The sequence below is a fragment of the Myotis daubentonii genome, chromosome 9 (genome assembly GCF_963259705.1).
Source record: "Myotis daubentonii chromosome 9, mMyoDau2.1, whole genome shotgun sequence".
In the NCBI taxonomy this organism is placed as follows: Eukaryota; Metazoa; Chordata; class Mammalia; order Chiroptera; family Vespertilionidae; genus Myotis; species Myotis daubentonii.
In genome coordinates, this window is record NC_081848.1 from 48,773,329 (window position 1) to 48,797,844 (window position 24,516).

General features: G+C 39.3%; 1 protein-coding gene across 4 annotated transcripts in view; it reads left to right on the plus strand.

Moving 5' to 3' along the window:
• ZNF143 (zinc finger protein 143) overlaps nt 1–24,516 on the plus strand; it is a 35,187-nt gene that overhangs the window by 6,794 nt on the left and 3,877 nt on the right. For 2 of the 4 annotated variants that reach the window (XM_059708856.1, XM_059708857.1), the window contains exons 2-14: nt 1,297–1,415; nt 1,741–1,833; nt 3,221–3,304; nt 3,845–3,928; nt 5,553–5,749; nt 6,261–6,335; nt 7,587–7,706; nt 9,160–9,235; nt 10,077–10,202; nt 12,889–13,068; nt 15,479–15,706; nt 17,549–17,697; nt 21,653–21,814. In XM_059708856.1, the coding sequence (XP_059564839.1) occupies nt 1,304–1,415; nt 1,741–1,833; nt 3,221–3,304; nt 3,845–3,928; nt 5,553–5,749; nt 6,261–6,335; nt 7,587–7,706; nt 9,160–9,235; nt 10,077–10,202; nt 12,889–13,068; nt 15,479–15,706; nt 17,549–17,697; nt 21,653–21,814 (1,686 nt within the window). In that variant the 5' untranslated portion in view covers nt 1,297–1,303. The remainder of the gene's footprint in view (nt 1–1,296; nt 1,416–1,740; nt 1,834–3,220; nt 3,305–3,844; nt 3,929–5,552; nt 5,750–6,260; nt 6,336–7,586; nt 7,707–9,159; nt 9,236–10,076; nt 10,203–12,888; nt 13,069–15,478; nt 15,707–17,548; nt 17,698–21,652; nt 21,815–24,516) is intronic. The other 2 variants (XM_059708859.1, XM_059708860.1) reach the window with 2 other exon arrangements.

The following is a 24,516-nucleotide window of genomic DNA, read 5'->3' on the forward strand; positions in this document are numbered from 1 at the left end:
GGAAGGACTTAAGGTAGAAGAAACAACAGGAGAGAGCGTGGTTCACAGATCAATGCTCAACCACTGAGTTACATCGGCCAGGCCATATTGTGCTTTTAAATATTGACATTGAATATCAGATCTTTAGATCTGTAAAGGTCCTCAAGAGATACCCTTGTCCAGTTCCCTGGCCCAAGGCAGCTAAATTATCCCAACTCCTGTTTGAGACCACTCAGAGTCCACATAGGTAAAGGAACCTAGAGATAGGAGAAGGAAGGAAGGGGGTTATGGTGGTGATTGGTACAAGAGCCATTCATTCATCTATTTATTCTGCACCTATTGTATATCTTCTAAGTGCCAACTATTTATTAGGTACTTAAGTCAGCAGTGATCAAACAGATAAAAATCCCTATCTGTCCTAGTGAAGGGGGAAATAGACAAACAAAATAAAAAGTAAGTGCATGTAATATGTCAGTAATACTATGCAGAAATATGAAGGAGGGCAGAGGGATAGGGATGTCATGGGGTGGGAGGTGCAGTTTGAAATGAAATGAACAAGGAAGCTCTCATTGGAGTGGCATTGAACAAAGACTTGAAGAAGAGGGAATAATAATGAAAATGCTGGAAAGAATGTTTGAGGCAGAAGGAACATCAAATGTAAATGTCCTGAGGCAGCAGAACACCAAGTATGTTTGAAGAAAAGCAAGGACATCAGTGTGGCTGAAATAGAAGGAATGAGATGAAGAGCAGCAGGAATTGAGGGGCAAGATCATTGGCCTTATAGGCTAGTATAAGGACTTTGGCTTTACTTTGAGAAGTCATCAGAAGGTTTTGAGCCTGCTGTATTGAGAGGAGATTGTGGGGAGGTCACAGCAGGAGCAGGGAGATAGGATGTTTTTGCAGTAATGTTGGTGAGGGATGGGAGTGGCTTGGATCAGGGAAGTAATGGTGAAAATTGTGAGAAGTGGCCAGATTCCGGATAGATTTCTGAAGACTGAGTCAACAGATTGCTAGTGGATTATAAGTGGGAATCTTCAATCATGTTAAACCCAAAGAACTCTAATTATGGGAATTTTAGACATGGCCCAAAACTGATAGGCAAGACTTGTCAGTGTGTTCAATAATTCACTGGTGAATTATGAAAAGCATGCCTTGGACTTTGGGTTCATACTCTTACCCTGCATATTCAGTGAAATTTCAGCTTATTTCAAACATTGTTTACTTCTTAGCATTTTTTTAAGATTCATAAATATTCTTTTTAGCTTTTATTTCCTATGCATTGTTCTTTGTTCTCAAGTGTCTATATTTTTCTTCAAGGTAAAAAATGTTGTTAGCCCAAATAAATCGAGATTCTCAGGGAATGACAGAGTTTCCTGGAGGAGGAATGGAGGCTCAGCATGTTACCCTGTGCCTGACAGAGGCAGTAACTGTGGCAGGTGAGCAGTCTTGTTTGAAGGGATCGTGTGGGCTTGGAAATACCATTTATCTTAAGGGAAAATTTAAAAATCACAACACTGTGTTTACTTCCCTCTTCTTGTTTATCTAAAGACAACCCAAAGCTAAGCCTTTGGATGGCATTTTTATCTTCATGTGGATGCTGGGTATGGCAGGGCAGGGAAACGTTTTTGTAAGTACTAGAAAAAGTCCCATTTGAGTCTAAATTAATCAGTCTGCCTTTTGCCTAATTTTCATTTTTAAAAAATAATTTAAATAGCATATACATATGATGTTATCTAAAGAAAATAACTCTTTTTATGATAGATGCTGATAATTTAGAAAATATGGAAGGTGTAAGCTTACAAGCAGTAACACTTGCAGATGGTTCTACCGCTTATATACAACACAATTCTAAAGGTATGTGCCTCATATATAACCCATTGGTTAATACCAGCAATGTATAATAACCTCAGAGTTGAGCACTTAGCAACTATACATGATCTTAACTTAGCAACTATACCCCTTCCTAATTCCTCCTAAAGATGCTGTATTGCATATGGTGATTTTCAGCAGTCTCAGTTTAACTTATTTTTTTTTTAAATATATTTTATTGATTTTTTACAGAGAGGAAGGGAGATAGAGAGTTAGAAACATCGACGAGAGAAACATCGATGAGCTGCCTCCTGCACATCTCCTACTGGGGATGTGCCCACAACCCAGGTACATGCCCTTGACCGGAATCGAACCTGGGACCTTTCAGTCCACAGGCCGACGCTCTATCCACTGAGCCAAACCGGTTTTGGCAGTTTAACTTATTTTTTTAAATAAATATGTTTTTATGGATTTTTAGAGAGAGAAACATTGATTGGCTACCTCCTGCATGCCCTCCACTGGGGACTGAGCACGCAACCTGAGCATATACCCCAACCTTAAATCGAACCAGTGACCTCTTTTGTGCATGGGAGGACACTCAACCAACTAAGCCACACTGACTGAGCTCAGTTTAACTTAACTATTGTTTTAATTTGGGGGCACCCTTTGAGATATTCAGAAGATACTGTGGAGAATCAAAATTAGTGAGGCAGGAAGGAGTGTCCCCAACCTAATTCTAGTAAGACCTTTCTTGCTTTTTAAATTCAAATTATTTATTTATTTATTTATTTATTTATTTATTTATTTATTTATTTTTATTGCTTTTCCACAGAGAAGAAGGGAGAGGGATAGAGAACTAGAAACATCGATGAGAGAGAAACATCGACCAGCTGCCTCCTGCACGCCCCCCAGTGAGGATGTGCCCACAACCAAGGCACATGCCCCCAACTGGAATCGAACCCGGGACCCTTGAGTCTGCAGGCCGATGCTCTATCCACTGAGCCAAACCGGTTCAGCTAATATTTTTAAGAAATATATTCAGGGATGAGAATGACAGCTGGCCTCACATACACGGACATATTGTCTATTCTTCCCAGCTCCAGCTTCCCCCTAGTCAGAGTACTGTTCCTAGGTGGCTCTGAAAGGCATATAGAGGTTATACTCATGTAGCCTGCTATAATGAGCCACTCTTCCTCTTGAACTTGTCTAATTGAAAATTGGAGGGGAGGAAGGATGGCTGAGGGAGGATTTTCTGCTTTCTGTAGGATCACTGGATGTGTTATTGAATTGCCTCAGAACATTGAGGGAAGAATCAAGATGAACATGATCTTAAGTAGTGTATGTTTTTATAGTTGATAATCATTTTGAAATTGTATAAAATTTAAAATTTTGTTTGTGCCAATTTATTGGCTTAAATGTTTTTTTGTTCCAGATGGAAAACTCATAGATGGCCAGGTCATTCAGTTGGAAGACGGTTCCGCTGCCTATGTTCAACATGTACCCATACCTAAAAGTAGTAAGTATTTGATGCTACTTACCTTCCTGTTTTTCATACTGCAGTATTTGATACCTCAAGCTCCTCTTACTACTTAAACTCAGTCCTGATCTCTAGTCCTCCTCTGAAAGGGAAGATCAGTAGATGTCACATGGAGCTTATAAAGACCATTTTAACTTAATTGAGACTTTGTCTCAAAATAATAGAAAAGAACTTACTGGACTGCACTCTGGAGATAAGTGTGCAACAGTCCTAATATTTCTATTATTTTAGCTATTTAGCTAAGTCCTACATGTCTCTGATTTTTTTCCCTTTTTTCTTTTTCTTCTTTCAACTCTTCTAATCCCCTGGTACATATTCCTAATATAAGTAGGAATATCTTAATATCTTTTTACCATTAAGCACTTATTCAGAGTAGCTTTACTGAAATTACTTAAATGTTCAAGGACCCATAGAGCAAGGGTAGTTTTTATAATGTGTTCAATGATTTATTTTACTTATTTTACTCTGTTGTTGAATGATCAGAAAACATGGGATCTAAATGTAAGCATTGTTCTCGAGCAGGGGACAGTTTACGTCTAGAGGATGGTCAAGCCGTGCAGTTAGAAGATGGAACTACAGCCTTTATTCACCATACCTCCAAAGGTAAAATAGTTTTGGAAATGTGAATAAAGTAAGGAAGAAATGGGGACGTGGGAAAAATAAGACCTGCCTTTAGTTACTGAAGTGGTGTCATGTAAAAGAAGAATTATACTTGTTCTCAAATACAAGAGGGCAGATTTTGGCACAATGTAAGGAAAAATTTCTGATGATTTGAGCTGTCCTATAACAATTCAGAATAGCAAACCCCTGTTTCCTGAAGGACTTCAAATAGAGGCCACTTTTAAAATATGAAATTAGCCCTGACTGGTCTTTCTCAGTGGTTAGAGCATTGGCCCAAACACTGAAGGGTCATGGGTTCGATTCCCAGTCAAGGGCACATACCTCAGTTGCAGGTTTGATCCCCGCCCTGGTCGGGTTGTGTGCGGGAGGCAACCAATTGATGTGACTCTTTCACATGGATGTTTCTCTCTCTCTCTCTCTCTCTCTCTCTCTCTCTCTCTCTCTCTCTCCCTCCCTCCCTCCCTCCCTCCCTCCCTCCCTCCCCCTTTCCCCTTCCCCCTCCATTCCTCTCACTCTCTCTAAAAAGCAATGGAAAAATATCTTTTGATATTTTTGAAGATTAAAAATCCTATATAATAAAAGGGTAATATGCAAATCAACCTAATGGCTGAACCACCAATCACTATAACATGCACTGACCACGCGGAGGCAGACGCTCAATGCAGGAGCTGCCCCATGGTGGTCAGTTTGCTCCCACAGGGGGAGCACTGCTCAGCCACAAGCTGGGTTCACGGCTGGCGAGTGCAGTGGCAGTGGTGGTAGCCTCTCTCGCCTCCACAGCAGCATTAAGGACCCCTCGGGGATGTCTGATTGCCAGCTGGCAAGTGGACATCCCCCGAGAAGTCCTAGACTGTGAGAGGGCACAAGTCGGGCATGTATGTCATGCACTGGGCCTCTAGTATATATATAAAATATTTTAAAGTTAAATTGTTGACTTTTTTCTCTCTTAAATAGAACTTCTTTGCCTATTGTGTTAAAACTAAATTAAAATATCTGAAACAAATAGAGCAAAATACTAATGTTTATTAACTTCATGTGGTGAGGACCAGGGCTTTGAGGTGGAATTCATAGGTATAATGAGCACAGCTCTGCAGCAAGATAACTGGGTTCAAATCTTGGTCAGCTATTCTTTAGCTGTGTGACTTTGAACAAATTACTTAACCAAAAATATTTTTTTTTCTTTAGCAGTGGGAGTTAATCATGGGTTCATTTTAGTTGGACAGATTTACTATTTCATAATGCTGTATACAGCTTTGTATGATTATTTAAGGGGGGGAAACCATGGCCTTTGGAGTCACATTGACATGAATCCAGATCCTTGTTTTTTGACATACTGATTTTGGCTATTAATTAATTTTATTTATTTCCTGGTTCCTACGGAAAGTGACTTTACTTCCCAAAACCTCAACTTCCCATTTGTACAGTGTGGGTGATAAATATACCTGCCTCACAGAATCGTGAGGATTGACTGAAATAGCACATGTAAAGCACATGAGTCAGGGTTCAGTGTGACTACTCAGTAAAACTTCATTCCCTTCTTCTTTTAAATATGTAACTGTTCATCAGACTACCTTTAGTTTAATGCCATTCTCTTCCATTCCCTCAGATAGTTATGACCAGAGCGCATTACAGGCAGTTCAGCTGGAAGATGGCACCACGGCTTACATCCACCATGCAGTGCAAGTCCCACAGTCTGATACCATCCTAGCAATTCAGGCTGATGGTACCGTGGCAGGTCTGCATACTGGGGATGCCACAATTGATCCTGAAACCATCAGTGCTTTGGAACAGTATGCAGCAAAGGTACATCATTTTACAGTATCAAGAACAACCTTCTTTATTTTTCATTAAAAGAAAAGAGAACAAAAAAGTATACTGTATCCGATAAGAAACTGGCAATTCAGAGTCAGAATCAGACAGCATCAAGGAGAAGATCAGCATCTTAACAGAAGTGTGTAGAAAGAAATATTGGAAGAAAAATAAGGGACGGGATAAGAGCTTATAGAAAATAAGTGGGTGACGGGTAACTAATAGAAGTTATATTCGAGGATGAGTGAGTGCCATAAGAGAAATAATAAAGTGTAAGTAAAACTTATGAATTAAGAAGTAGAAATTAGAACTTTGGAAAAGGTGAAGGAACGTCTCAATTAAGTTTTATATCATTTTTCATATAGTTTAAAAGGTTACTTTCCCAGTTTTTATTGTGAAAATTTTCACACACAGAAATAAGCAATAACGAACCTTCATGAACTTATCACCGTCTAAATAATTATCAAAATGTAACACTTTTTAAAGCTTTATTTTATTCCTATAGGTATCCATTGATGGAAGTGAAAGTATAACAGGTACTGGAATGATTGGAGAAAATGAGCAAGAGAAAAAAATGCAGGTATGTAAAGCTACTTTTTTATATAAGAATTTCATTCTCAGCATTATTGTGCCCTTTTATGCATGAAAGCAAAAATAGGGAACTTGCCCTGGCCAGTTTTCTCAGTGGTTAGAGTGTTGCCCAGTGGACTAAAGGATTGTGGGTTAGATTCCTGGTCAAGGGTATGTACCTCAGTTGCAGGTTTGATCCCTGGCTTGGGTGGGGTGCGTGCAGGAGGCAACCAATTGATGTATGTGTCCCTCTTACATCGATATTTCTCTCTCTTTCCCCCCTCCTAAAATATATATAAATATAGATACAGATATATCCCTTGAGTATGTTAAGGAATACCTGCATACAATGGAGATGATACTTGGGTTTTTTTTTCTAGAGTGGCAACACAGCAGTCCCCGCCTTACTAGCGGTTTCAGTTACCCACAATCAACTGCAGCTTAGAAATGTTAAATGGAAAATTTGAACAGTCATAAGTTTTAAATTGTGTGTCATTCTGAGTAGCATGATGAAATCTCACACTTCTCTGCGTAGGATGTGAATTATTTTTTAGTCCGGTGTATCCTTGCTGTATGCACTACCTGCCTGTTAGTCACTTAGTAGCTGTCTCAATTATCAAATAGACTGTCATTGTATTATAGTACTTTTGTTCATGCACTTAATCATATTTTACTTAATAATGGCCCCAAAGCACAAAAGCAGTGATACTGGCAATTTAGATATGACAAAGAAAAGCCATAAAGTGCTTCCTTTAAGTGAAAGTTGAAAGTTCTCAACTTAATAAGGTACTTCATCATCTCATAACATCATCATAGTAAGAAGGATGATTACAGCACAATAAGATATTTAGAGAGACCACATTCACATAACTTCATTATAGTATATTATACATGTTATATTAATTATTATTGTTCATCTCTTACTGTGCCTATTTTATAAATTAAACTTTATCATAAGTATGTAGATATAGAAGAAAACATAGTGCATACAGGGTCCCATCCAATCTGTGGTTTCAGGTATCCACTGAGAGCCTTGTAATGTATCCCTGTGGATAAGGGAGGACTACTGAAGATCTGTGAGCTCGAGCTCCTCCTCCTCATGGATCTCTTTTCGACTTCTTCCAGAGTCACTGACTTCAGCCATGGAATGGAATTAGCCTAACTGGCTCAGCATGATAAAATCTTCGTACAATGACAACAGTAATTTCATCTATTTTATCTCTGTGTAAACAATTTAAGTAATACTTTTTGTTTCATCTAGATTGTCTTACAAGGACATGCAGCAAGAGTAACTGCGAAATCTCAACAGAGTGGAGAGAAGGCGTTTCGATGTGAATATGATGGATGTGGAAAATTATATACAACAGCTCATCATCTTAAGGTATATATGAAGAAATGCTGGGTCTAGTTATGAGAATACCTAGGACATTAAATGCCAACATGATAAATTTGTAGCATTCAAATGCTTTTTCCTTCATTTATCAAGGTATAGACCAGTGATGGCAAACCTTTTGAGCTCGGCGTGTCAGCATTTTGAAAAACCCTAACTTAACTCTGGTGCCGTGTCACATATAGAAATTTTTTGATATTTGCAACCATAGTAAAACAAAGATTTATATTTTTGCTATTTATTTTATATATTTAAATGCCATTTAACAAAGAAAAATAAACCAAAAAAATGAGTTCTCATGTCACCTCTGACACGTGTGTCATAGGTTCGCCATCATGGACTATAGACATACATTCACACTCACACTCAATCAAAGACACACAAAAGCCTATGCAGATTTTAGAAAATGTCAACTTTTTGTGGGCTTGGACTATGTTTACTTCATCTCTGTCTACATACTGGCACATGGTAAGAACTCTATATATTTGAATACATTTTTGTCAAATGTGAAATTTATAAAATCATATCAGTAGTGTGTATAATCACTTTGTTAACAGTGATTTGCTGAAATCTAGCAAAAATTGCTGTTAGTTTGTCCTATCGTCCAAATATACAGGCCAAGTACTTTCACTGCAGCTAAACACGATATACCATGACTCAAAAATAATAGCTCACAATAACTAAATAATTTACAATGTGGCAGGAAGTGTGCATTTAGCATGTGTGAAGTAGCAACCTCAGAGCCCATCGTCACTACTTAGCAGTGTGTAACCTTAACATGTTACCTACCCTCTTAGTACCTTATTTTCCTTATCTATATAATTGGATGATAAAGTATATTCCCATAGAGTAGTTATGAGAATTAAATAAAACTATACATGTAAAGTGTCAAAAAGAATGGCCTGGCATGTGGTAGAAGTTCAATAAATGTTGGCCACTGTCATGATCATTCATTTGTCACAGCAGCACCCTGTGGCAATACTGTTTATGTCCCCACTTTACAGAGAGCATTTAAGGCTACAGCAGGCAAGTGTCGTGGCCACACTAGTAGTCAGTGGTGAAGCCTTGCCTCAGGTGGAGGCAAGCAGCAGCCTCTGTATCTTAACCTTCCACGGGGTAGCCTCTCCCTATACTCTGCTCCTGGCTCTCATCATGCAATGTTCCATACACACACCTTTGAGCGCTCTAGAAAAATTCACACCCCCACTCTTCCTATTTCTTATATTTAAAATGAGTACTTCTTAACAGAATATTTTGGTCTATATTGAGAATTCCTGGACTATAGTTTTGAGAAAAGTTACCTTTTTGTGTGCACGTGGTTTTTCTAAAGTAATATACAAATAACAAAATAATTCAGCAGTGAAAAAAAAAATAGGCCTGTGTTGACACCATCTACCTGAGAAATGCCTAAACGAAATACAATCATTTTGTGTTTTAATGACAGGTTCATGAGAGGTCACACACGGGAGACCGGCCTTATCAGTGTGAGCATCCTGGCTGTGGGAAAGCATTTGCAACAGGTAAAAACATGAATTTGCTTCACTTAGGAGTCAAGCAGAGGCAGGCCTGAGGCAGGAACTGACCCCTTGCTTTTGTCTGAATTAGCATGCACACAATGACCAATTTTTCAGTCTGTCCCTTAGCTACCTCTTGTCCTACTTGATCTATTCTCTCTCTGTTCCCATTTTTCTCCTTAGGTCTATTTTATTTCTGCCTACTTTGTTTGGTGTTTCACTCCTCACCCTGCTTTATTTTAGCAGGAAAAATCAAAGCTGGCACAGAATTGAACATTAGGACAGACCTTAGGGGGAACCCTGGGGAACTGGGACAGATCCAGCAGGGCCAGGAGGGGTACCTCATTCCATGTCTTGAGTCCACTTCAGGTTTTTGGGTTATGAGTTATGAGCATCTAATAAGACGGGAACACTTTTTAAAAAGACACATCCTCTTCTAGACAGAGATGAAACTATTGAATTTCCAGCATGACAGTCATATTCTTGTACATTTTATTTTTTATTTTTATTGATTTCAGAGAGGAAGGGAGAGGGAGAGAGAGAAACATCAGTGATGAAAGAAAATCGTTGATCGGCTATCTCCTGCATTCCCCCACACTGGGGACTGAGCCCGCAAACTGGGCATGTGCCCTGACTGGGAATCGAACCGTGACCTCCTGGTTCATAGGTCCACGCTCAACCACTGAGCCATGCTGGCCAGGCCTCTTGTACATTTTCAATAGTTATTTTGTTGTGCTTGCCTAGTATTATAGCCTTGGTGTTTACTATATTTTTCAATAGCTTAATTTCAACGGGCATGGTTAGAGGGGTCTTGTGTAATTAAATTTCTTTTAAATTTTTCTTAAAGGTTATGGATTAAAAAGTCATGTCAGAACTCATACAGGAGAAAAGCCATATCGGTGTTCAGAAGATAATTGTACTAAATCCTTTAAAACTTCAGGAGATCTACAGAAACATATCAGAACTCATACAGGTACAGTACTGGTGTGAACAAATCTGTCTAGGCCAGCAGTCGCCAACTGGTGGTCCGTGAGGTCCGAAAAGTTAGTGACCGCTGGTCAAGCAGTCCTTGCCTGCAGAGAGGGGAGTTGGGGAAGGAGTCTCTGAAGGAGTTTCAGGGAGTCATCATCAAGGTTTCTTTTGAACTGAAATTCCATGCCATTTGCTATTTTCACAGGTGTGCTTCTTTCCAGGATGAGGACCCATAACTTTGTTAGATTCTCAAATGGGTCCATATCCCAAATAAAGGTTAACAGTGGCCCTACACCAGCAGTTGCCAATCAGTGGTCTATGGAGGTCTGAAAGGTTCTCGACCGCTGCCCTAGACCACCAACTCTCAGTATCTAAAAGGGATTGTCTAAGTAACAGGCTTATTTACCTAGGATTACACACATACTTCGTAGACCAACTGAGACCAGAACCTAAGGCACCCAGTGGTTTCTCAACTTAGTATTGCTTCTCATGCATCAAGCTACTGCTAAAAACAAGTGTTCGAGCCCCTAACAGCCTCACAGAAAGAAAGGCTTGCAGTTTCCTTGTGATCATCTCTCCTCCCCTTAAAATTTTCTTCTCTTTTTCTAAAACAGCATTTTGCCCTTCTCTTCCCTCTCTTCTGCTCTCTTCCTTGTGTGTAGAATTGGTGTTATAAAGGTAATTATTTGCTTTGGATTAGAGCTGGAAGAATTTTAGAAACTGTTAATAAGAGATTCTATTATAAGCTGTTGACTAAGTGACATAGCATAAGAATTTTGTTTGAGATTTACTTCAGATGTTCTAAATATATTGTAAGTTTGTCCCCAAATACCTCTAAGCATTCTGAAATAGTTTATCAGATTTTTCTGGAGGATTCTTCCAGTCATTAAAATTTAACTTTTAGTTCAAATATGATTTAAAATTGGTTTTACTTTATAATGTTCAGGAACAAAGCTGTAGGTCTGTGCTTCTAGTTCATTCATGCACTTACTTTTATCCATTGTACCAGAAGCAAGTGTTTCCAAGCTCCTGCAAATTCTATTTGGATTTGCTATATAATGCCAACTTTTTATATAAAGTTACATAAAACCATTAAACTAGTTCCATTAATATTTGGTCTAAACATCAGAATTGTGATTCCTTTGGTAGTATTCATTTCGCACACCACATATTCATGTGGTTTTTAAATTATGAGTATTTTCATTGGTAAAATGTTAGATTGAGTAGGGGGTGTCAGGGACTTCTGTTATAAACAAGTGATTTCAGTGGGAAAACAAAGAAAGGTGCTACAGAGTTAAAACATTTGAGCTGGGAAAACATTAGTGGTCATTTTTTGATCCAGAGAGGAGAAGAGATTTAACCAAGATAAACTCTTTATTCACCTTAGGTTAATGTATTGAACAGAGCTCTCATTAAAGAAAGGATCAAGGATTCCTGCTCCTTTTTATTATCTTATTTTAAATATTTTTTATGTTTTTATGGATTCTAGGGAGAGGGAGGGAAAGGGAGAAAGACAGAAACATTGATTGGCTGCCTCCTGCATGTCCCACACCGGGGATCAAGCCTGAAACCCTGGCATGCACCCTGACCAGGAATCAAACCAATGACCCTTTGGTGCATGGGATGACGCTCGACCAATTGAGCAACTCAGCCGAGGCTCCTGCTCCTTTTTGTTTTTAATTAATTATTATTTTTTTAATTCTCACTAGAGGATATTTTTTTCCCATTGATTTTTGGAGAGGGTAGAAGGGAGGGAGGAGAGGGGGAGAGAGATGAAATATCCACCTGAAAGAGACACATGGATTGGTTGCCTCTGGCACTTGCCCAGAGAGGCCAGGGATCCGAACCTGCAAATGAGGTACATGCCCTTGGCTGGGAGTCAAACCCTTCATTCATCTATCTACACACACACACACACACACACACACACACACACACACACACACACATTTAGAGAGAGAGAGATTTTCTTTTTAATCCCAGAAGTTGTTTGCTTTATTTGAGCTCATTTAAGAAAAGGTCACATGGGAATCAAAAGCAAAGGCTGTTTTCTGATTGACGGTTTAAAGGCCCTTTGGGTTTTGATGTTGTATAAAGCCTATATGAAAAAAGGATTATAGCTGGCAAAGTAGACTTTTCCATAAGATTCAAATGAGAATAATAAAATATTCAGCAAGGATTTTTGAGGCATCTTATGTGCTAGACACTAGATTTTAAAACAACCAAAAATTATTTTTCTTCAAGGTATTATAGAATAAATAAAGTTGTGGAGAGGTTTGTAGGGAATTCTAGAGTTGTTCTAAAATGAATCTAGCGTTGTTCTTAATCCTATTTTAACTGTGTGTGTGTGTGTGTGTGTGTGTGTGTGTGTTTATGACATTTCTTTCTTTGCTTTTCTCAGCTTATTTTTTAATATGCCCATCTAAATGATTCCATCTTGGGGAGTCATGTAATCAGTGATGAGTTTTGAATACTGTTCAGGTTTTCCTATGTAAATTTAAGTTTGGAGTAGAAGATGCTGTTTGGGGAGGGGGGTGCAGGGGGTGGAAAGGAACAATCTGAAAGGGAAGCTCACATACAAGAATTCTAGAACCTTGAGCATTACCCTAAGCAGAATTAAAGAATCAGGCATTATAATTTTTTATGTATTTTTGTACCATTTACTTTATTCCCTTGTGCGTTTTCAGGAGAAAGACCCTTTAAATGTCATTTTGAAGGCTGTGGTCGGTCTTTTACGACATCAAATATCAGAAAAGTGCATATTAGGACACACACAGGAGAAAGACCTTATTACTGCACAGAACCGGGATGTGGAAGGGCATTTGCCAGTGCAACCAATTATAAAAACCATGTGAGGATACACACAGGTAACAGTCTCTGATTTTTTGGTCTTCTAACTTTTTCTTTTAAGAATAAACATCTTGCCGAAACCGGTTTGGCTCAGTGGATAGAGCATCGGCCTGCGGACTGGGGGGTCCCGGGTTCGATTCCAGTCAAGGGCATGTACCTGGGTTGCGGGCACATCCCCAGTGGGAGATGTGCAGGAGGCAGCTGAGGCAGCTGATCGATGTTTCTCTCTCATCGATGTTTCTGGCTTTCTATCTCTCTCCCTTCCTCTCTGTGAAAAATCAATAAAATATATTTAAAAAAAAAAAAAAAAGAATAAACATCTTTCCCTGGCCGGTGTGGCTCAATTGGTTGGGCACTGTCCCATGCACCAAAGGTCACCAGTTCGACTCCCAGTCAGGGCACATTGTCTGGGTTTCTGGCTTCATCCCAGGTGAGGGGCACGCAGGAGGCAGCTGATCCATATTGTGCTCTTTCATCATTGATGTTTCTATCTCTCCTTCTCCCTTCCTCTGTCTCTAAAAATCAATTAAAAAAAAATAAACACCTTTATTACATGAACTAAGATAGGAGGGAAGAGTATGTATTTCCCTTTCTAGGCCTTGCCCTCTAGCACATAACCATCTGCTTGGCCACACTGACCTGTCTGGAACGACATATACAAGAAATTTCACCTGCTGGAACTGCTCCTCTAGAAGACTGTTGATTGTGGCATTCTTTTTCCTTTCATCATGTTTCTTAATTTTCTCTGATCATTTTTTGTTTAAAGTCTCTTCCTCCTCAGGAGTCAGTTTGGCCCATTTGTAGCACAAAAGTTTGTAATTTTGATGCTCCACGTTGTGGACATATTTTTGGTGGGTGGGAATGGAAAGGTGAATGGAATGGGAGAGTAGAGCAGAATGTGCATTAGTTTTACAAGAAATTTAAAATATTTTTATTACTTATATTAAGAGTAAATTGTGATAACTCAAAATTAAAAGACATTTATACAGACTGGAGCTTCAGTTGCTTAAGTCAGTGTTTCTCAGGCTGCACTCAAAAACCCCTGGGTATTTCTGGATAGATTTTCAGGGATCAACAACAATCCCTTTCTTTTGAACAGTGTCATTAACAAGTTTGAATATTGCTATGGGCAGAGGGGAAGCTTTAAGAGAATATAAAGAAAATTTGCTTTCTTAGAAAAAGAAATCATTCAGTCAGTAATATAAAAAGAAATTAAAGGGACATGAGACCATAAGCAAAGAGACTGATCAAGGTCATTTAGAATATTTGAAGTGAGGTAGAGAGAGATACAAATGAAAGACATTTAAGAGGTATCGGCTAAGGACTTAGTAACCAAGATAGTCATGAGGAATAAAGAAGAACCTATCATTGTAGCTTGTGATAAAGTTGAATGATGCTAAGATGGGGAAGAGCAGGTTAGAAAGGGAGTATAGTGGTGTCGCTTAGGAATATATAGGTCTCTAGGTATCCCTCAACACCTGAACTCTTACCATCTGTATATTTGGTATAATGATTTGCAAAATTTTTACTCACAATTGATGATCCAAATTGAAAACCACTATAATAAGTCTACTTGTGGGTGTATTTCTCTGTGAAAGGAAAAAATACTAAGTTGCATGTGAGTCTCGAGAGAACAAACAGTATACTGGAGTCATATTTTGATACAGTTATATCTTATGCTTGCATTGTCTGTTATATGTTATTGCTATTATTTTCCCTGCATAATTAAGTTAATGTATTTTCTAAGAAAGTGGAAAATTGCCTATAAAACCCTAAGAGGTCTAAAAAGGTGGCTGTAGGTTGGAAGAAAAATTATATTTTGATCACATAATTTGCATTCCTTTTATAGCTTTAATATATTTCATTTTTGCCCCCCGGCGTGGTTCAGTGGTTGAGCATCAATCTATGAACCAGGAGATCATGGTTTGATTTCCGGTTAAGGCACATGCCTAGGTTTCGGGCTCAATCCCCAGTAGGGGGCGTGCAGGAGACAGCTGGTCTATGATGTTTATAAAATTCTTACAGTAAACTGCATTAGTTATAATAATAATTGTATTTATTATCATTATTAGTGTGATATCATTAATCATATCTATTATAGGTAGATTACAGTTTTATCAAAAAAGCTTAGAGTTGGACGGGGAAACATCTCCATCCTTAATTTTCTCATCCCTTGAAATTAAGGGGAAAGTGGTGTTCAGACACAGGATGACACTCAGGGTGCAGACTACCCTTTAACCAAATCAAAAGCATTGTTAGGGAGTCTTTTCTTGTGAGTTGCTCATGACAGGATAGAAAGGGATTTGGAAACTACTTCTTTTTGCCATTATAGCCCCCTTTCCTCCTCCTTCCCCCAAAGTATGGAATGATTATGCTTCATGTGTAAAAGTTGATTTTTTAATTTTTTTATTTTTTTGCCTTTCTTAGGGGAAAAGCCATATGTTTGTACAGTCCCTGGGTGTGATAAAAGGTTTACAGAATATTCTAGTTTGTATAAACATCATGTTGTTCACACTCATTCCAAACCTTACAACTGTAACCACTGTGGGAAGACATATAAGCAGATCTCCACGCTGGCCATGCACAAACGGACCGCCCACAACGACACAGAGCCAATCGAGGAGGAGCAGGAGGCCTTCTTTGAGCCTCCCCCAGGTGAGGATTTTGTCTAGTGTCTCTGTTTGAGAATCAGCAGTAATTTATGATTTATAGTATTTTCTCAGCTGATAGAGCTTCATTTAAATAATCACACAACCATACAATTTATAATTGTGGTAAGTGCTATCGAAGAAAGTACTTGAGGATGTGTAAGAAGGGAACTTTTGTCTAGTCTGGACATCAGAGAAAACTTCCCTGAGGAAGTGATTTTTGAGATCTAGAGTGTTAACTAGGTAGAGAGGTGGGGGTTGGGGGGAGGAGGGGGCAGAGCAAAGGCCAAAAGAAACATTTCAGATAGAGGGAATGGCACATGGAAAACCCCTGAGGTTGGAGAGAGCAAAGTAAATCGGAGACTGAGAGGAGCCTGGCCAGTGTGGCACTTCTGCCTGGAAGGTGGCATCAAACGAGGCTGGAGAGCCAGGCAGGGGCAGCTGGGTTAGGGATGTGTTAAGGATGTTGATCTTAAGCATAAGAGCAGTGAAGCACTCCCAAATAACTTAATTCATTCATGTGCTGTTAGGTAGTGTTGTAGGAGACAAAAACATTCATTTCATTAAGAATAAACTATTGAAAAAATACTTTGGAGAACTACATTCTGTGATTTTAGTTAAATAACTCAGCTTAGGTAAATAGGGAAAATGAATAGATTTTTCTAAAACAAAAACAACTTACAGATTATCTTAATGTTTCACTGAATACCTCCTAAGTGAGATAAATTTGAAAATTAAAAACACACACACACACAAAAACCTTTCCCATTCTTAACAACTGATGAAGCATTGAAAACATTTAGGTGGCCCTACAGGGTTTGGCTCAGTGGATAGACCATCGGCCTACAGACTGAAGGGTCCCGGGTTCAATTCCGCCAAGGGCCCAGGTTGTGTCGGCCGATCCCCACAGGCCAGACCAAGGGATCCCACCGGTGCATGAATCCATGCACCAGGCCTCTAGTGATATATAAATAGCTATGGAATAGGACAACAGAAAAAAACAAAGTAATGACTGCCATGGAAATTATGCCAGGATGACTATAGCCATATGAGTGCATGCATCAACCACTAACTTTGAGAACTACTCTTAAATTAGCATATTATGTCCTCCTTTGAAGGAAAAAAATGTATATTTACCCTGTTCCTGCCTTTATTAGAGGTGGAAAAAGATAGAAGAAGAGAGGGTTCATAAATCTTCCTGGTTGCCAAGTATTGCAGTAATGAACTGTTGAAATTTCTGTTTACTTGCTGGTTCTTTTTGAAATAAAGAAGTGGATGGTGGTTCCTATCCTGTCACTTATTAAATGATTAACCTTACAGCAGATAACATGCCATTACATCGTCTTTACACAATGATGTCATTGTGTACTGATGACTTGCAATCAATTTCCTATTCGTAGTTTGCATTTACACCCCATTCAGATTTGTGGTTAATGTTTATGAAGATTGTCTTATCATTTTTAACAGCTTCTTAAGTGACTGTAAGAAATTGCCATAGTGGAAGGATTATTGGCCAGTCAAGTCTTCCTCTTAGTTCCCCCACTCACTGTCCCAACATACATGTGTAGTATCAGTAATTACTCCAACTAAGAGAATAAGAGAAGTTTCCCAAAATTAGAACACTTAACTTTGATGTCGAAAGGTTTGGTTCAGTCTGCTTTGATTTGCTTTTACTTCGCAAAAATGGAGTTAGAAGAATTGGAAGGAGGTGCTGGAAACCATTTTCATTATGTAAACTATAATACATCTACTTTAATTTGTATAATATTTATTTAATATTTAAAATATCGTCTGTTTTCTAAGCATCTTGGTTGATTGGTCAAATAAATGATTCATTTGTTTTAAACAGGTCAAGGTGAAGATGTTCTTAAAGGGCCCCAGATCACATATGTCACAGGTGTAGAAGGGGATGATGTTGTGTCTACACAAGTAGCCACGGTAACCCAGTCTGGGTTGAGTCAACAGGTTACACTCATATCCCAGGATGGGACTCAACATGTAAGTATGCACCAAAAGTCAAACAAGTTTAATAATATTTCTCTGAACCTGGGCTTGAAAGTCAGATTAGGTCCCACTTGAGGAAATCCTTGAATATCAGGGCATAAAGTTTGGACCTGAGCTTGTAGGCACTGCTAGCTTTCCTAAAGGTTTTTCAGTAGCATGCTGAGTCTACCTGCAGAGAGATTAGTAGAGAGAAGGTTTGTGACTCTAGAACTCAGATGATATTACTGGTATAGTTCTAAGGCAAGGCGATGAAGGTCATGACCGCAGTGAAATTGAGGACTTGAAAAGTAATGGATGCATGTGAAACACAATTCAGAGAAGGTATAGGGTTTGGTGGCTAAATAGGTCCAGGAGGTGAGATTAAGACATCAGCAGAGCCCTAGCCAGTTTGGCTCAGTGGATAGAATGTTGGCCTGCTGGCTGAAGAGTCCTGGGGTCGATTCTGGTCAAGGGCACATGCCCAGGTTGTGGGCTCAATCCCCAGTTGGGGGCGTGCAGGAGGCAGCCAATCAATGATTCTCTGTCATCATTGATGTTTCTCTCTCTCTCTCTCCCTTCCTCTCTGAAATCAATAAAAATATATATTAAAATAAAAAAAGAAATCACATAGCTTTGGCTCTGTGATGATGGCATCATTAAAAGACCCTAGGAAGTCAGTGATGGGCAAACCTGTAAAATTTTCTAAGTGTGGCACTCTCCCTACATGGAGTCATGGGAGCTTCACATCATTAGTAGAACAGGTATCTTGATTTCCCCAGGAAAAGCAATGTAATAGTTGTTCTCCAATAGTCAAACTTGTTATTGTTTTTCTATATGCCACTAGCCTAAAACAATTCAGACTAGATTTTATTTTTAAGCTCTAGCTAAGATGGGCTTAGCGCCTGATGGAAATAGGCATCTGGGATTCTTTACCTTCTATATCTGCCTTTTCCTTGGCAAACTCCCTCCTTACCTCTGTCTCTCAGAGCTTTACCTCCCATGATTAATCTGCCAGTTGTGTTGGTTAGGAGGCAGAACGTAGTCAGGATTGGAAAATATGAAGCTCTTGTGCCATCCCATTTAACACCCCCTTACTTTTTTTCTTTTTTAAATTGATTTTGAGAGAGAGAGGGGAAAGGAAAGGGAGAGAGAGAAACATCAAGGAGAGAGAAGCATCAATCCTGCATGCCTCCCACCGGAGATGGAGCCCACAACCCAGACATGTGCCCTGACTGTGAATCGAACTTTCAAACTCTTGGTGCATGAGTCAGCACTCAACCACTGAGCCATACCAGCTGGGCCCTCCCCTTAACTTTTGACATCACTAATTCCACACAGACAAGGCCCTCTGGAGATTATTTGATCTAACCTCCCTCCCTCCCTACTATAGGAGAAATTCTCGCCAAAGCAGCCCTAAAATACATGAGGCAGTTTCTCTCTTAAGAGGCAGCCTGTTCCATTTTTGGATAATTATAGTGTTTATCACACAGCAACCTACTACCTGCCGGGAGCCAGTCCATCCTTGCTGTTTCAAAGGACCTGGCATATATGGCATACTGTTCTTAAAATGTTTGCTCACCTTCTTGGCACTATGTGTTTTAACCAAGGTCTCCTCTCTGAGAAAAGTTGTTTCCCCAGGTAGGGATTTTCCCCTGAAGTTAGGGAAGGAATAAAACCCCTCAACTAAGTGCCAGGCGGGTAATTAATCACTTTAACTACGAACAATCATGCTTAAGCTACATAATCTTTACTCCCTGGAATGGAGATAAGAAACGCCCTAACCTTTGTAATAGAGATTGATAGGATTGAATCAACTGGTATAAATACAGTTGTAACAAGACAGCAGAACACAGAACTCAGGAGACAGAACTTAGAAGAGAACCAAGAAGACAAGAACCTACAGACAGAAGAACTTCGCTGGAGAGAACATGGCAAAAGATCCTGGACTGAACCTGACTAGAACCCGGTGACTGAACCTGGCTGGAGAACCTAGCGAGGGAACATGGCCACAGAACCTGGCTGGAGATCCGAAGCAGAACCTCTCTGGAGATCCAGACCAGAACTTGGCTGGAGATCCTGGCTGGAGATCCTGACAAGAGAACCCGGCTATGATGATCACCTGAACACTGCCTCCGTGTCATTCCTTCTTCGCCGACTCCGTCCACGCCTTTGGGGACCCCTGGACCTGCTGGGGCTGGACCCCAGCAACTACCATGTCATCTACTTAGTGGCTCCTCCTTGACTATATAGAATGAGTTTAATCCCTCTTCACATGCTCCCAAACAGCTATTTTCCCCTCTACAATGTTGTGTTTTCTGGTAACCTTCCCATTCTCTTCAGGAATTAGGTTTCTGTTCCATTCCTTTAGTCAATTAAACAACAAACATTTATTGAACATCTGTCCAGTGCTAGACGTTTTGGTAGACTTAGTGTGGGGAGCACAGGAAGGAATTATCATAGTCTAATAGGAAAGAGACCTTCCTAAAATAAACAATCCTATATAATAAAAGGCAAATTGACCAAACAGTGGAACAACCGATCTCTTTGACATGCACTGACCACCAGGGGGGAGACACTCAATGCAGGAGCTGCTCCCTGGTGGTCAGTGCACTCCCACAGGGAGAGTGCTGCTCAGCCAGAAGCCGGGCTCACTGCTGGCGAGTGCAGTGGTGGTGGTGGGAGCCTCTTCTGCCTCTGCGGCAGTACCAAGGATGTCCAACTAATGGCTTAGGCCTGCTCCAGTTGGACATCCCCCGAGGGCTCCTGGACTGCGAGAGGGCCCAGGCTGGGCTAAAGGCCGCCCCCACGTGCACAGATGTCGTGCACCAGGCCTCTAGAGCAGTGATGGCGAACCTTTTGAGCTTGGCATGTCAGCATTTTGAAAAACCCTAACTTAACTCTGGTGCCGTGTCACATATAGAAATTTTTTGATATTTGCAACCATAGTAAAACAAAGATTTATATTTTTGATATTTATTTTATATATTTAAATGCCATTTAACAAAAATCAACCAAAAAAAATGAGTTTGCCTTTTATCTCTGACATGCGTGTCATAGGTTCACCATCACTGCTTTGGAGTCTCATAAAGATGGGTATATAGTTGAGTGCCGTGGCAGTGTGGAGGAAGCAGTAAATGATTTTTCCTGAAGGAATCTTGGAGGCCCTTATAGAGAATGGCTATTCAGTTGGATCATGAAAAATATTCATGAGTGCCGTAACTGGTTTGGCTCAGTGGATGGAGCGTCAGCCTGTGGACTCAAGGGTCCCGGGTTCGATTCTGGTCAAGGGCACATACCTTGGTAGCGGGCACATCCCCAGTAGGGGGTGTGGAGGAGGCAGCTGATTGATGCTTCTCTCTCATCAATGTTTCTAACTCTCTATCCCTCTCCCTTCCTCTCTGTAAAAAAAATCAATAAAATATATTTTTAAAAAAATATTCATGAGTTTGCAAGGGAGAGATTGAAGGAAAGAGCAGTCATGAAGATATAACAGTCTGGGACTGAAAATGGTTAGTTGTGGTGGGAGTGCCAAGTGGTTGGTTTGGACGTATTGGAAGAGTCTGGAGAGGCTGTGAAAGGCCAATCATGAAAGGTCACAAATGCCGTGTAATGAACTGTAGTGATAGGGAGTCACTGGACATTTAAGCAGGGAGCATATCGAAATTTGTTTTTGTAGAAAGGTGTCAAGGTAGAGGGTGATTAGGGAGGGTTAGACTGGATACCTGGAAAGAAGTGGTGTTTGTGGGAAGTCAGATGAGAGAAAGGTAAGGGTCTAAATTGGCAGTAGAGATGGAGAGGAGAAAATGTATTTAAGAAATACTCAATTTTCTGATAACCTCCTTCTAAAATAGAAGATGTTTATTTGCTCTCCTCAGAGTAGATTTATACAAGGGTTAGGCCTAGTCCTTCATAAAGATTGTCAAATATAACAAGAAACATTGACTGATTTGTAAAATGCATTGTATTGCAGGTCAACATATCTCAAGCTGACATGCAAGCCATTGGCAATACCATCACAATGGTAACGCAGGATGGCACGCCCATCACAGTCCCTGCTCACGATGCAGTCATCTCCTCAGCAGGGACACACTCAGTTGCTATGGTAACTGCCGAGGGTACAGAAGGGCAGCAGGTAATTGCTTTTTTTCTTCTTTTATATCAATCAAAACATGTCAGTATCAAAATTGTTAATAGATGTACAGTGTGATATAGCAGTTAAGCACAGAAACTTCAAATTGATCCCAGTTTTACAGTTTCTAAGTTACATAACCCTCTGAGTTTGTTTTCATCATCTGTAAAAATAGGAGTGTTGCATCTGGCCCATAAGACTGACATAAGGATTGATTGAGATAGTGCATTTAAACTACTCAGCCCGTTAAGTGTTCATTAATGATAGCTCTTCCTACAATCATCATCATCCTCAGACTCTTAAAGGAAAATTCATTTGCAAAATTTAGTTTATTTAATTTTTTGAATATATAGTATATTCACATAGTTCAAAAATCAGAACGTATATACAGGTATGCATTGAAAAATCTTCCTTCTGGCACTCTCCCTCCCTCACGCCCCCCACCCTTCACCATTCGCTTCCTCACTCCCAAGTTCCAAATTCCCTTCCTTTACCTCCATAACTTCCTAAGCCCATTTCTTCTAGGAATTACTTTTTCTGCCTCTGTAATTTACCCAATATATGTTCTCTTACAAAAAAAAGTCTTCGCACCCCTGCCTCCATCAACGTAGTGCTTGCCCCGTAGAGATAATCCACATTTATTGGTTTCTCGTGTATTCTTCCAGTGATTCATGAAGCATACACAAACAAATACAGTCATTTTCCCCATTTCCTTTTTTTATGGTAGTAAACTGTTCTTTACCTTGTTGGTTTTTTAGTTTACTAATATCTCTAGAAAGTGTATTTCATTATATAGAGAGCTTCCTCATTCTTTTTTTACTCTATATTGTATTCCACTGTGGGTATGCCATAATTCATTTGGTTTTTGCTGTTTCAAATAGCACATAACCTTGTGCACATGTGATTTTGCATGTGTATGAGTATATCTTGTAGGTAAATCCCTAGAGCGGAATTGGTGGGTAAAAAGATATATGGGTTTGCAATTGTAATGTGTTGCCCAACTTCCCTTCTAGGGTTGTGCCACTCTATATTCCTGCCGGCAGTATTTGAGAGCGCCAAGCTACTCTTCCCTTTTTTTCCCTGTGGAAAAATAATCCTTTTGGATTTTTGTCAATCTGATGTATCTCTTTGTAGTTCTAATTTTTTATTTTCATTAAAATACATGATATTGATTAATACATTTAAAAACTGTTCATGCCCTGGCCGGTTTGGCTCAGTGAATAGAGCGTCAGCTTGCGAACTGAGGGGTCCCAGGTTCGATTTCATTCGGGGGCACATGCCTGGGTTGTGGGCTCGACCCCCAGTGGGGGACTTGTAGGATGCAGCCAATCCATGATTCTATCTCATCATGGATGTTTCTATCTCTCTCTCCCTCTTCCTTGCTTTCTGAAATCAATAAAAATATATATTTAAAAAAAAAAACTGTTCTTGTACAGTGCTGAAGGCAATGTTAAGTTTCACTGCAGTGAGAGTCTGTCTTAATTAGTACCTCTCATTCTTCGTAAATTCATTTATAGATTTCAATACCGTCATAATAAAAATTTCAGCAGACTTTTTTTTATGATATAAATAATCCAATTCTAAAATTTACCTGAAAATGCAAAGGACCTATAAAAGCCAAAACAATATTGAAAAAAGAACAAAGTTGAAGTTCTTCTACACCTTGAAATACAAAACTCAGAATCTTAAAGCTTCTGGAGAATTGAGTATTTTTGCAGCCTTAGAGAAAAGATTTAAGATACAGAATGTACTAACAAAAAAAGAAAACTGACCAATTGGACTTCATCAAAATTAATTCTGCTCACCAAAATATATCACTAAGAAAAAGTGCCAAACTGGGAAAAAGTTAGTCACAGTATTTATATATCTGACAGTGAATTTGTATTGGATATTTATGAGAAACCCTCTACAAATCAATAATAAAAACATGAACAGCCCATTAAAAATGAGCAGAATAAATAAATAAAGTTTTTAAAAAGAGCACATTTGATTGCTTATTTAACAGACCCCTTACAAAAGAAGATGACTGGCAATAACACAAAAAGTACTTAACATCTTTAGTCATTAAAGAAGAGCAAATTAAAATCTCAGTGAGATACCTTTTCAGATACAGGAAAATGGCTACAATAAAAGAAGACTTAAAACCAAATGTTGGCAAAGATGTGAAGTAACTGGAACATTCATATACACTAGTGGGAGTGTAAAATGATACCACCACTTAGAAGAACAGTTTAGCAGTTTCTTATAAAGTCAAACATACCTCTGCTCTTTGACCCAGAAATTCCACTAGAATTCATACTGTATTGTTCCACTTGTATGAAATCCAAGAGCAGACAAAACAAATCCATGCGATAAAAATCAGAAAGTTCTGCTTGGCTTGGGAAGGACATTGATGGCATGGAATATGAAGGAACTGTACTATATCTTGTTTTAGGTGCCAGTTTCACAGATTATCTGTCAAAACGCAATAGAGCACCTAAGATGGGTACTTATTTATTGCTTGCTAATTATACCTTATGCAAAAAACACACAAAACAACACAACTTTCAGGCTGTCTTATAGAATGGTCCCACCTAATCCGTTTGCAGCCATTTCCATGGCTCTAGAATACTTGGTTGGGTTTATAACTCAGCTTGGGTAAATATATCTTGTACTAATTATAGTTGCAGGTCTGAAAAGATAGTGACCCTAAAGCAAACATTCTT